Below are 13,885 nucleotides of genomic sequence, written 5' to 3'. Positions count from 1 at the left end.
TTAATTTGAAGAGTGTTTTTGTTATAATTTCCACAAAACTTGTTTATTCTTTTTCATTAAATTCTATTGAGCAGTGTGAATGTTACATTCCATTTAAGCTATATATTAATTTCTAACTCTAGGGAATGAAAGGTTTGTTAATTTTTTTTTCAAAAATCTTTAAAAAAAAAAAAGAAAGAAATCACGAGACTATAACTTTTAAAATATCTTAACAAATACCATTAATTCCATGTGGGCTTTTCTTCAAGACAAAATATATTCGAAGTAACTAACTCATATACAGCCGGTCGTTGCTCTTTGTTGGTAACAATCGCTCCACAATTATATCGTAATAACAATAGAATTTTCTATATCTATAAACGGTCAACACAATTAGTGTTTTAAGCCCGTATTGGTTGACAGCTAAACTTTTAATTCATGGTTAATCCATTGCGACCGAATGAATTAGTCGAATCGTTTGTAGTTGTCGCGTTACGTTACCCGTTAAGTAGTACTATATATTGTGAAATATATACTTATAGGACTGACCGTCAATACAAATTGATAATGTTTGATATAATCTATGTATTTTTTTCAATTTCGAAAGTACATTATATTTCAACAAGAATATAATGCCTTTAATTGATATATTCATCTAGTCCAAGGGCGCATGCGGGCTGTTTGATATGCATGCTTAATCATCAATTGGGATTAATTTAATTCTAATAAAATGATTATAGAATTTATTGGCCTAATAACGTAACTAAAATAGATGTTATGGTGCCATTTTATAAGCTTTATATAGCTTTATGCCCTCTATTTCGTACACGCGGATTTCAGATGTAGGAAATCCAATGGAAGAATGAATGAAGATCACTTTTAGATGGCATATCAAAATAAAGCATACGCCATCTTTAGGAACACAACAGTGTAAACTGCATTCATTCCGGCGTGATGCTGGTGGAACAAACGTACAGGCAGACAAAAATCTTAAAAAAAATACTTTTGGCTTCTATTGTTCCTATTACAACCCTCTTAAAATTTTTTAAAGCTTCCATGTTTAAAACAACTTCCAGTTACAATTTTATTATATTAGTAAGATGTTGGCTGTAATCCTAGTCATTAGACTTTTGTTTTGTAACAATTCGACTTACCCACATATTATGAATATAATAACAGATTTGACAGTATATGTTACGCATATTTTCAACCAATTTTAATAATTGTTTTTACAACTGGTAGGATTTATTCCCGTCTTAGTTGCATATTAATTTTGCAATTTTTTTTACTGCAACTAGGCATTAATTTTTATATATTAATAAATCTATTATTATAAAGAAAATTTTAAATTATTATAGATGCATTCATCCTGTCGAGTGCCAAACCCGGATCGCATACATCTATTACTGAAGCACTTGAGGCGTGTCTTTCTACATCAGTAAACAAAGACGTCCTTGTGTAGTGATATCGTTTTATTGTTCACCACAACCCTGCGGTTGTGTGTCTACGAACAGAAATAACATATAATGTTTATTGTAAACTATTCGAAATTCTATTTATATATATCTTCATAATATTATTACATGCATAACTTTTTGTCTGAAATGTACATTAATAATATTTTTAGGGTTTATTTAAGTATGACCTAAACTAGGCAGTTTAGATTATTATATTCAGGTGTGGATGTCTTCTGCACAATTTTACGGTCACTGTCAGTACTATCATAATTCATAATCGATATGGATTTTGGTTTGTGTTCCACCAAATTTTCAGTCGTCGTAAACCTTTGATTAAGTTATGATTAATGTCTATCATTTCACCTCCAAATGATGATAATGTTCATGACTGTGTGTGATTATATAATAGTATATAATCATTTCACTATGAGATGTGCGCACTTCTAAATTTTTTTTTATCTAGTATGTCGACGCCCAAATCTACAAGAAATTGCAACTAAGTAAGGTCGTAGTTTTAATACGAGTATCAGCGTCTCGTAAATACCAAGTGTAAAATTATGCTTTTGTTTAAATATCAGGTTACGGATCGATGCATAAATGGAAAATAAATTCTGTTAATACGAGTGACATTTTTTCGTTAGACATGTGGGCATTATTTTGGTTTTGTAATTTTAGTTATGTAGATATGTTGTACTTTTAGTGACTTGATAACCATTTGATTTTTCCTTTAAGTGACTCAAACATTGTTTCGTTCATAGCATTAGTATAAAGAATAAGTATGACGAATATGTATATTCAAATAAATTGATTCACGATTTACATGTTAGCAAATCTATCTATATTTATAATATAATAAATCTGTAGAAAGGTCAATTCTGTACATGAAATATATTTCCAAAATAACTATCAGGGGGTGATTGGTGATCGATACTGATGCCAAAAATGCAATCAGTAAAATTTTTTACTGTCTGTCTGTATGTTCGTTATAGAAACAAAAACTACTCGACGGATTTTAACGAAACTTGGTACAGTTATTCTTCATACTCCTGGGCAGGTTATAGTATACTTTTTATCACACTACAATAAATAGGAGCAGAGCAGTGATGGGAAATGTTAAAAATGCCCACCCGTGCGATGCCGGGACGGGCCGCTAGTTAATAATAAAAACATAAAAGCTAACATTATTAAATGTGAATGATTAATGAACAGGTAACCCTATTGGAGTTCGTAATATAATACGCCTCCGTTCACGAGCAATGAAGGGTAACATCTAAAAATGAGCGTCAATCTTCCGTTACAATAAATGGTACTATAAATTACATTGCTTCTATGAACTTCCCTTCAGTCTCAATCAGGATATCTTGTTTAAAACAACTATTAACTACTAAAATTCCACCAACAATGGCCGATGATAAGGTACATGTGATTGTGCTTTGTAAAAGTTGTGTGATAGTGCATTATTAACCCAATTAATTACTCTAATCATTGTGTAAACTAATTAATATCCAAAAATAAAAAAAAAGTATAATATTATATTCCTAAACTGTTATTCATATTACACGAAATTTTAGTCATCTTAGTACCAAAATAGTCTAATATTTTAAATGATAATCAATTAATGATAAAGTTTAAAATAATTTTATGATGATCATTAAATCTCTTATTTGCTGTATGTAATTGCATTTCTTAAAATAAGTAATTCGATCACTGTAAATAATTCTTTAGATATTTTTTGTATCTCTGGACATGGCAAACACGTTGACAGTGCACCTAATGGAAAATAATAACCAATACGTACATATTTAAAAATACAGTCAACTGTCAAATTATCTATGTACATTTATAATGTGTATTAAAAACTTTGGTTTTATTGACGAAAAAAATATAAATATGTATGAATACAAATTGTGTAAATATGTAATTATATAGTGTAATAATGTAATTTTATATTTTTTATGTTCATAGGCGGCCGAAACCACCAATGAGACTGCGATTAATGAAGTCGCTGAAGAAGCAAAACCAACAACCGAAAATAAAGAGGAAAAGACTCCGGAAACTCCAGTAACTGAACCCATCACTAACGGAAGCACTACACCAGAATCACCCAAAGTGGAGGCTCCCGTTATTGAAGAGAATGTTGCACCAACCCAAGAAACCAACAGGCCTGAATCTAAAGACGAACCTGAAGTGGAGCAGTTGGCTGTTAATGGTCTATCATTGGAAGAACCCAAAAGTGATGCAACTGAAGTAAAGAAAATCGAGGAATGTAATCCTGTACAACCAGCGGAAACGACTGAGTCAGTTCCAGCCCCCGAAATCCCTGTCAAAAAAGAGGTTTGTGTTGAACAAATGCCTTTGATAGAATCCACGCCTCCACCACTTCCTGCAAATCCCCCTCCTTCATCAGTGGCTTCTTTTGCCGCCACTACTATGGCACCCGAATTGACAGATGCTTCGCTAGCTAACACCACAGAAACCGCAATCTCGTCACCGCCCGCATTGCTTGACACTAAAGCAGATTTGCCCAAAGAAGACATAACTGAAACAACAAAGCCTTTACTCAATACTGAAAATTTAAATGACCCTTCCCCACCTTTAATGGAAATCTGTGCAGAAAAATCAGTTGAAAGTGTCCAACTTGAGGAAAATAAACAATCATGCGACTCTTCTATTTTAAAAGAGAATATAGGTAATTCAGATATCGATAAAGTTCCTGAAATCATTCAAACACAGTCATCTCAAACAGACAAAGACACATTTGAAATTAAAGAAATTTCTGAAGTAGATGTGTCTCTTCCTCAACTGTCAGAAGTCAATGTTCCAGAAGTAATAAAAGTAGATGCATCGCTTCCTGAAACTATAGACAATAATGCCCCTCTTCCTGATTGCCCAGAAATTGATATACCCCCTCCTGAAAGTCCACAAAAGGCTACTTCTATAGAAATTAAGGAAACACCTCTTGAAAATTCAGAAATTAATGTGCCTCCTCCTATTGACTCTGAAGTAACAAAAGTTCAAGAAAACTCGGAAGTCAACCATGACAGTGAAGATTTCCCTCCTCCTCCACCAGTAGATAACATTGAAACACCAATAAATACCACTCATAAAATTGAAGGATCAATCGTTATATCTAATGTGACGGTTATTAACGATACCAATATTATTAGTGATGAATGCATTAATGGTAACAATGATACTGAAGATATATCAAAAAACGCAACTAAAGATTCTCTCGGAAATGTAATAAGTGAGTGCAATGGTAATATAGATGAATGCAATGTAGCAAAAGTAGATATCATATCGGACACAACGCCATTAGATAATGTAACCATGGAATTAGAAAAAGCGACCACGACGATAGTGACGGATGACTCTTTGCCGCCTTCCATTTCGGAGACGAATGACTATTTGCCGCCCGAGGAGGCGGGCGTCGCAAGCAACGATGCGTCTGAATCATTCCCGCTGCCGCCGAGCGAGCTCTGTCGCTCCGAATCGGAGGTATCACCGGCCGCTACTCCGGAGCCGAACGATGATGCGCCCGCGGACATTCCACAGGTGAATACTGTCCGGACAGTCTTACTCTTGTAGTGGATTAGTAACGTAACTTAAAGAGCGTTTTGCCATCAAGTTAACAATTACCGTATTTAGTTTCATGTGCATTATCTTTATCAGCATGTGTGGATCGTCAATAACCAGAAGAATTGGAGTGTGCTCGAATCGAAATATCCCATATACGGTCACGCGTCTACGCGCTGCCCTCCTATCCCATCCTTTCCTTTTTTGCTTAACATACATTGATGTAGATATTCAGAATTGAGAAAACAGCATGTTAAACTTGCGCTTCAGTGCTAACACTTATCATAAATAGATTAATATAAGTCTTGCTACAACTACTTGCTAATGTTTTTAAATTTATTTTTCTTGTACTATAGTGTAGTATTATGTTTAAATTAGTTCCGCTGAATATGTAATAACTTGAAGCCTCTAAACATTGGACAAATTATTCATTTACAACAACATTATAAGATGATAAGTTCACATTTATTATGCATACATTATAATCAGTTTTACACATTTTTGAAATGAATTCACACTGGTATTCTATAAGTCTGATTCAAGTTACAAGTCACACCACAATAATATTATTGAGACCATAATATTACAAAATATGTTATCAATCTTTTAAATTAAATTTAATCTTTGAATTTTATCACTTTTATATAAATTTAATCTTTGAATTTTATCTCTTTTATTATAAAATAATCTAAATTTTATCATAAAACATGTAATTTAGAAATTAAACTAGAACTTTAAATTAAAGTATAATATGGCTTTTCAATTAGACAAACAATAAAAAATATCTATTTGATATAATCATCATCAGAAGCGTTCACAGTTTTACTATATAAAACGTTTATTTACTTTTAATGAATAAAAAAATGTAAAGGCAATACAAGTAACAAAACAGCAGTTGCTAACAAACTAGTATAGTAATACTTACCGGCTGTATTGAAAATGAAATTTTCATGCATCTGCATGACAATAGATGATAGATTAGATCCAACAACCAACTTGTACCAACAAATTTTATTTTTCAAAATTAACACCTTATTACAGAAACGGCTGAAAATAACTATTTTTTTTTTAATATAAAATAAATAATTAAAAGATCTTCTACATGATATCATGATAGATGTTTACTGTACCTGATTTTACGGGTATTTTTTCCGATTGATCATAATTCTAAACTGATGTATTATTACAGGAACCCCTACCTGTCAGCGACAAAATAGCAGATTTGATCCCTGAAGTTCCAGTTGTACCAGAACTGAAAACTGACATGGTAAGTCCTATAAAAATAAAATTCTAACCATCTATTGAAAGTTTTATTCCATAAATGTAATTGTAATGCATTGCCTTATAAACCTTTACACTCATTTGTTATGTTTGTTTCCAGGAGACGACGACTGACGTGGCGGTGGCCAACTAATCACCACATATGACTAAACTCTAACGTCCACCGACACTTTATGTGTCATAAAATGAGCCTTTAATTTATTTCCATTTAGTACTGTGGTGTGATTATCGAACTAAGTTCGATTTTTATTTTATATTATCAAAGATGTGGATTTCCGTTTCAAATGTGACATTTCATATAGAATGATTATTAGTATAAGTTTAGCGCTTTGCTTTTGTAAAATTAAGATTTTATACATTTTATTCGCTAGGATCGATTTTTTTATAATTATATAATATACAATAACAAAGTTATGTAGGCAGTATACGGTGCGATAAGTTGGTGCCATTATTACAGGGGTATTAGTTTGACGTTGTCGCGTGTTACTTGCTCCTTAAATTATTTTAATTTTGCGAAAACTACTGCTGCAAGATTATTATTTTAATGAAATATTGTGAATTGTAGCATTGTACATTTACCGTTAACTAAGACACTTCGACACATTTCTATGTAAATGTAACAAATTCGATCTCAATAACTTAGTTTCCGATAACATCGAAAACTTTGAATTGTCTCATAGTTTACCAGACTCAAAATAATTTCTCTAGAACTCATTCATTTAGGGCCCAATATGTTTCTTAATATATTTTAAAACTCCTGTTTGGGAGGAGCGTTTGTGAATATAATCCCGATAATAGAATTGAATATCGTAGGTACAATATGGTTGTAAATACATGTGTGTGCCACATGCACATGGAGATAGATATTTTATGATTGAGAACATCTTGCGTTCTAGCCGAACACATAAGTTGGCTTTTGTTAGAAATATATTACTTAATTACCATGTTTATATAGTTTACCGGTGTATGTTGGTGATAAATATAATGTATGTTTAAGATTAACTAAACATAACATAGGAATTGTTAATTGTTTGCTTCATTATATCTGGGCAAGTAACAACACATTTGTAACAAATTAAAGTACATAATACGAAGATTTATATTTGTCACTGTAAAAAAAAAATAATAATAATATCAGTCTAGAAAAAAGCTTATAAAGTTTAAAAACTGGATATTAAATCAAATGCTTTAATATATCAGCTCTCGAATAAACATACTTTTTGAAGTCCTTGTTCATTATGATTTCCATAAAGTTAAAACTGGTTGATTAGAATTTCTATGTATCTTGACAGCATAGATGATATCTAGAAATCGTATAAACATGGTAATACTGTAGGAATGCAACCCTATCGGCAGACATGAAATGTATACCACATGATGATGATACGATCATCGAATTTTAGTAGTTTGCGACATTACTGTAATGTATATATGAATTCATGAAACTTATTTCATATTCTGTTAATTGTGTGTCAAATTGAAGTTTAAAATTACAAATTAATGTAAAGTGTTAGGGATGAAGTAAAATATTAATGAATTTCCTTTATCTCATTAGTATGTTAAATTTTTATCATGCACTTATATGTTATTCTTCTCGTAATATTAATTTAAGTTGTATAAATTTAGTTTCAATACGGCTCTCTGTAATACAAACTCATGAAATTCAAATTTAGGTATTGGTAAGTTACTCCTATGCCTAGTGAGATAATTATTATACAATAAGATTTAATTGTTTAGGCAAAATGTCAAGTAATATTAATAACATTATTATATGGTCATCGAATCCAAATTAAACGAATATGTTATGTTAATGGATGTGTGAAATTTTGGAATAAATATTCAGTGGCCAACTTTTCGATAATATTATACAATTTTTATGAATATACAGACATTATATTGTGACATTTAGATTTGTAGTATGTGTAACAGTTAGATGAGGTAGTCAGATAATGAGGGCTGCCATTAGTAGGTACTCATATCGGTTTCCACCTTATACAATTAGGATGATTCGTAAAGTTTGATATTATTATACAATAGTGTCAGTTTTTCTACAATAACTCGCATGTCTAATATGGTTTCATAATCATTTTTGTAATTTTATACATTTTTTATGAAATTTAAAGTGACACATCTGCATGACTGGGAGAATTACTCCAATTAGCAGTAAACACAAATGAGACATTCCATATCGAACGCCTGTATCACTTCATCACAGCCCTGTACTCTCCAGCAGTCTTAATACTGCACAATTTTATATCTTGTAGCATGCAAATGACTACGTGCTTACGAAGACATTAAGTATTGATTAAAAATTTCAGCTTGTCAAGGAACCCATAAATGTATCGTAAACATGTGTGTAATCTTTTCCATTATGCAGACATTATTTTTTTATATTATAAATATTTATAGTTTACGGTATTGTATAAAATAATAATTATTTTAAAGTATAAACTTATTTGCTCATTCCCGCAATTGGAATTTGTATAATAATAATTAATATGTTATTCCAATTTAATTAAAACTAAATGTTGATGTGTGAATGTCTCTTATCAATAAAATTTAAAATGAACTCTTATTTTTCTTTGACCTACGACTACGCTCCATGACCAAATATTACGTATAATTATACTATTATTAGTAAGAATTCATGCAATATGCAATCTGACAACTGTTGTTGGGAGAAAGTGATTTTTAACAATGCCAGTTCGACCTCCGCATGGGTGGTTAATTCGGCCAATACCTCTTTGTAAGAGATGAAAATGGAATTGTAATAGTAACCCGCTTGGTATGGTATATTAGTATACGCTGGCGAAGCACCAGAGAATTGTACTACACATAAAGACTACACGCCCATGTAAAAAAAAACCTATGAAATGAACCAACGTGAATAACGCTTAGAAGGTTATTACTATATCAGAAAATAAGTAAGCATTATGCCGTCATTTCTGAGCGGTACAGGTACGTACGGTATGTGATTAAATGGAATTTCCCAGGTACGAGTGAGAATTTATGACAAATTATTAATGTAAGGCTTTCTTATAGTTTATAGATGATTAAAAATAAATGTCGAAATGTGGTGCCGGAAATCAGTACAAATTTTTAATCCGCTGATAATTGAAGAAGATACTTTTAAATTTTTTTTATAAATAAATAACCATTTTTACGACGAAATGCGATTGTCATGAAATATTTGTAATTAACCCAGCTTATATTGAACTGTTCGTCGTGATTTATTACTTAATTACGTTTAAAAAAAAGAAAATAAAATACTCGCATCTAAATTATGTACAAAGTATAATATATACGAGGTTGTCCGGAAAGTTCGTATAAAAGTGTTCTGGAATGCGAGAAAGAGGAGTGGGGAGGCCAGGTAAGCGCATTAACAATGCTTCAGTTCTGGTCTGACCGCCGTGCGGTGCAAACTGGCTTGTCACGCCATCTGTGAAGTTACCTCTTAACGAAACCCCGTCGGCATGGAGCCCGCTTCCGTTGAAGAGCAGCGCGTCGTAATCAAGTTTCTCTCGAAACTCGGCAAGAATGGCCGTGAAATTTTTGCCGATCTCAGAACAGTTTATGGGGATGATGCTGTGAAGGAACCAACCGTCCACAAGTGGCTAAAAAGATTCAGAGAGGGCCGAGAAAGCGTTCAAGATGACCCACGTTCAGGACGTCCTTCCACTTCACATTCCGACGAAAACGTGGAAAGAATTCGAACTTGTGTTAATGGGGACCGTCGTTTAACGGTCAGACAGGTGGCTGAAGAGCTTAATTTGGGCAAAACCGTGGTCCACGAAATTCTAAGAAACGAACTTCAAATGAAAAAAAATTGCGCCAAGATCGTTCCGTGAGTTTTTGAATAAAAATTCCATTACGGTGACCGAACACCCCCCCTTTCGCCGGATTTGGCCCCGTGTGACTTCTTCTTGTTCCCAAAAACCAAATTGGTACTTCGGGGGCGGCATTTGGGGGACATAAATGAGATAAAAAAAGCTACGACGGGGCAAGAAACCTACAACCAGAGGACTTTCAAGGAGCTCTCACAGTGGAAACGGCGTTGGCACAAGTGCATATGTCACAGGGGGAGTACTTTGAAGGGGATAAAATTGATTTACCTGAATAATTGTAAAAAACTTTTATATATATATAATGTGTCCCATTCATATTTCTACTGTTAAACGTTTGCATAGCTGTGTTTCGATATGAAGGATGGGATGTGGCAATGAATTTACAGGGTACAGAGGAATAACATCCGAGTCCACAGGAATGGCAATACATGGGAGTGTTATGGGTGAAACAGTATACTCAGTTATGTCCATGGTACTGCTCATATCTATAGGCGATGGTTACCATTTTCCATCAGGTGGGCCTTTAGCTTGTTTGCCATTCTAAGTTAAAAGCCTGATTTTTTAAATTAAAAAATATATAAGTGTACTGTGTTTACTAATGGGGAAAAATGGTAAAAAAATCAAATCGATATTTTTATATATTTATTTGAAAAAAACATTTGGTAACATGTAAACAGACATATTAAAATAATCGATTGTAGGCGCCCAATGCGATTTATAACCCCGGTATCAAATTTGAAACATCAGGTATTTATGGGTTAATCAGTAAAACAAATTAAAATTTCGAATTATCTTTTTATTTCGTCCAATTCCTCCAAAATATTTATAAGTTTATTCAAAATATTTTTATTTACATCATATACTCTTTGTTTTCTTTCGTTAGTGGAATTAGTTAAAAGTACAAGTTGTAGTAATGGATACTTCAACATTTTTAACTCGCTTGTACCAAGCACGATTTTTAAATACCAATCAAAATTTACTACAGTGTCACCAAATGCGCTGTTATGATATAATAATATTTCATAAAGAAGTTCATTATTTCTAGAATCAAGTAGGGAAAAAAAATACTTTAATTTATCTTCATTCCAACCTTTACCAAGTAACACTTCTTTAACTTTATTTATATCAAAATTACATGATGAAAATATATTTTTAAGATCATCCTTTGCTTGTTTCAGAATATTGGTTTCTATACCAACAGACACTACATTAGAACCATACAAATTATTAACAATTTCTTGTGCTACCTGCAAAAAAGTTAAGATGAGTATATTATATAGTTAGTGTAAAATTATTATTCATACAAGCAATTACAAAACTAGTGCTTTGAAATAGTTTAATACAATTTGACATTTATCTTTTTTAAGCAGTTTTCGATAATTTCAACCACCTACCACTGAACCTGATTGGACTCAGAATTTTAACAATTAATAATCATCTATTATGATTCTTCTTTACCATACAAGCAATGTATCATTCAATATTAAACATTAAATGATAAATCATTTAATTAAAATTTTATTTAATTTGGATATACATAGTCCTGTATTATAATAAACAGGGCCTCAAGACAAGTGGCAAGCGACTTGTCTAAAGGCCCTGATTTATTTTAGAATACTAACAGACCCCAAAATAAATTACAGATATTGTTTTGCATCCTACTGGGTATAGTTGGAAAATATGTCATACATTGGTTGACAAGTAGTAGGTACCTACATCATCTTTATTAAGAATAATATGGTACATAAAATTTTTAATTTCTCTTTTATAATATACTTAAAGTTACTTACATTTTTAAATATTTCTTCTGATTCTATAAAAAAGGCAACCTCCATTATAAATTCTGAAACATATTTTATAAACTATATAATTGATATTGAGAAATCCAAATTTAATAATAAAATTTAATTATTTTATCTCTCATGACTATAATCCTTAATGAGATATCTAGTTATAGGCATTTGTTAACAGTTTCAATACAGTGAAGTGCTGAGTCAGGATTACTCAAGTAATAAATACTGATTAAATAATAAAAATGATTAGTCAATATACAGAATTCAGACATATATTCAAATATAGGAACTGAGTATTCACAGTAATTGAGAATTAGTCACACTTATTGAATGTTTTATTTGCATCATTATTTTCCTTAATTATAAAAAAAATATTAAATGAACAAAAGGTAATACATTTATTATTTATAAATATAAATAAGCTTCAGAAATCCATTTAAAAGGTACTCGAGAGTAAAGGAAGTACCTTCAAAGTACTAGAGTACTTGCCTAAATAAACTTAAATTCTCATTACAATTCAATAATTTTTTTTATGAGTAGCAAAATACTCGAATACAAAAAAGGATGACTCAGATATTTAAATGCATAAATTATATTTTATTATTTTCTCACTCACTAACTGTCCACTGCTAAACATAAGTCTTCCCCATAAGGGAAGTTTTGCCAGTAATTGCCATGCTTGGTAGGCGGGTTGGCAACCGCAATTAGGCTTTTAGAGGCTTTTAAGAGACACTGCTGCCCATCCCTCCCTTAGTAGCCTCTTTCGACACTCATGGGAAAGGATGGGGTAGCCCATTCTATGCCGGGGAACACACGGCGAATAAAAAAAAATTACATATTTCAATATAAATGTGAAAATTTCAAGTATGTAATAAATTTTGCAGTTTTTTTTATACTTGACTTGGTGACAAACATTATGCTTCACTACTTAAACATTATGCTGCTTACACCATCCGTTTTTTCTTATGTAGCTTTAGTATGCGGATACTTACTTTACTGCGATATAATAAATTAGTTGTAAACAATAATATAGTAGTGTAGTTGCTGAAAATGCTAACTAGCTTTGATTAATGAAATTACTACAGATATAAAAAGAATTCGAATTGTAATGATAATAATTTAATATTTTCTATACTTTAACCGAAAATAAGTGATTAATTCGGAACACGGTTTTTATAATAAACTTCGTATCCTTTTTAACTTTTATTATTGACAAACCAAATAGTTGACAAATGACAATTTAGACTAGTTTTTTTTTTTAATTTTTTCATGACCATGGATACAAGTCCTTCAGTCGCAAACATAAATTATATTTACATAAAAAGAAAATATAGTACAAATTAGCAAATAAAAAAATGTATTTGTCTCCAACTTGTTGGAATTTCGTCGAATGTCCACAAGGTGTTTGTGTGCAGAAATTTAGAAATTTATTTATGTGTATTATTCCTTTTTTACTGTACTACTACTAGTTTTAGCTTCAGTTGTTATATCCCATTGGTCCTTTGTTAAGTTGTAAATGTAGTAGCACTTTATTAAAAAACTATTAGCACTCTATGTTAGTTCCTTTTGATTTACGGTCTATGGTAACACTGTGTTTGTAATGACCTTTCTGTTGTATTCAATGAGATTGTGTATAACCTAATAATTACGTTGCACTATAAGAACCTACTTTTATTCAATACCAAATCCCACTGCCTTTGCACTGCTCTACTTCACTTCCTTCCATATTTTTGCTAAATAACTTTTAAGTAGTCTGTAATAATCTGTGAACGGAACTTTCAACATTGCCGACTGATTCTCATCGTGGTCTCGGCGAGCCGCTCGATGCACAACTTCATTCCCTGATATACCATTGTGCAAGGGTACTAACAGAAATTCTATGTTTTTACTCCGACTCAATGTTTGCAGCACATCTTTAATTTCATAAAGTAAATAATTTTGTTTAAATTAGTAA

The 13,885-nt window shown here is 31.7% G+C and overlaps 2 protein-coding genes across 7 annotated transcripts in view; one reads left to right on the top strand and one right to left on the bottom strand.

Moving 5' to 3' along the window:
- LOC113512650 (A-kinase anchor protein 200) overlaps positions 1–8,862 on the top strand; it is a 31,626-nt gene extending 22,764 nt beyond the window's left edge. For all 3 annotated transcript variants that reach the window (XM_052900055.1, XM_052900056.1, XM_052900057.1), the window contains 3 exons: positions 3,402–3,770; positions 6,202–6,279; positions 6,394–8,862. In XM_052900055.1, coding sequence (XP_052756015.1) covers positions 3,402–3,770; positions 6,202–6,279; positions 6,394–6,426 — 480 coding nt within the window. In that variant the 3' untranslated portion in view covers positions 6,427–8,862. The remainder of the gene's footprint in view (positions 1–3,401; positions 3,771–6,201; positions 6,280–6,393) is intronic.
- Positions 8,863–10,919: 2,057 nt separating this feature from the next.
- On the bottom strand, positions 10,920–13,885 carry LOC113517700 (uncharacterized). Of its 4 annotated transcripts, none has more exons than XM_052900063.1 (3): positions 13,601–13,885; positions 11,929–11,981; positions 10,920–11,385 (listed from the first exon to the last, which is right to left on the bottom strand). In XM_052900063.1, the coding sequence occupies exons 2-3, from the start codon at positions 11,971–11,973 to the stop codon at positions 10,927–10,929; spliced, it is 504 nt and encodes a 167-aa protein (XP_052756023.1). In that variant the 5' UTR covers positions 11,974–11,981; positions 13,601–13,885; the 3' UTR covers positions 10,920–10,926. The 4 variants fall into 4 exon arrangements, with proteins under 4 accessions (XP_052756023.1, XP_026758248.1, XP_052756021.1 ...); XM_026902447.3 differs by lacking the exon at positions 13,601–13,885 and adding an exon at positions 12,924–13,185; XM_052900061.1 differs by lacking the exon at positions 13,601–13,885 and adding an exon at positions 12,544–12,917.

Source organism: Galleria mellonella, unplaced genomic scaffold (genome assembly GCF_026898425.1).
Source record: "Galleria mellonella isolate WM207_F2 unplaced genomic scaffold, CSIRO_AGI_GalMel_v1 utg64, whole genome shotgun sequence".
Taxonomy (NCBI): Eukaryota; Metazoa; Arthropoda; class Insecta; order Lepidoptera; family Pyralidae; genus Galleria; species Galleria mellonella.
Note: the sequence above shows the minus strand (reverse complement) of the source record. Positions and strands in the feature narration are given on the sequence as shown.

What these genes read in the sequence shown, in the direction of transcription:
- LOC113517700 (XM_052900061.1), bottom strand. Translation starts at nt 12,568, where the DNA reads ATGTTTAGCAGTGGACAGTTAGTGA. An exon ending in TAGCAGTGGACAGTTAGTGA is followed by an intron (nt 11,982 to 12,543) that starts GTGAGAAAATAA and finishes AATATGTTTCAG; the next exon opens with AATTTATAATGGAGGTTGCC. An exon ending in CAGAAGAAATATTTAAAAAT is followed by an intron (nt 11,386 to 11,928) that starts GTAAGTAACTTT and finishes ACTTTTTTGCAG; the next exon opens with GTAGCACAAGAAATTGTTAA.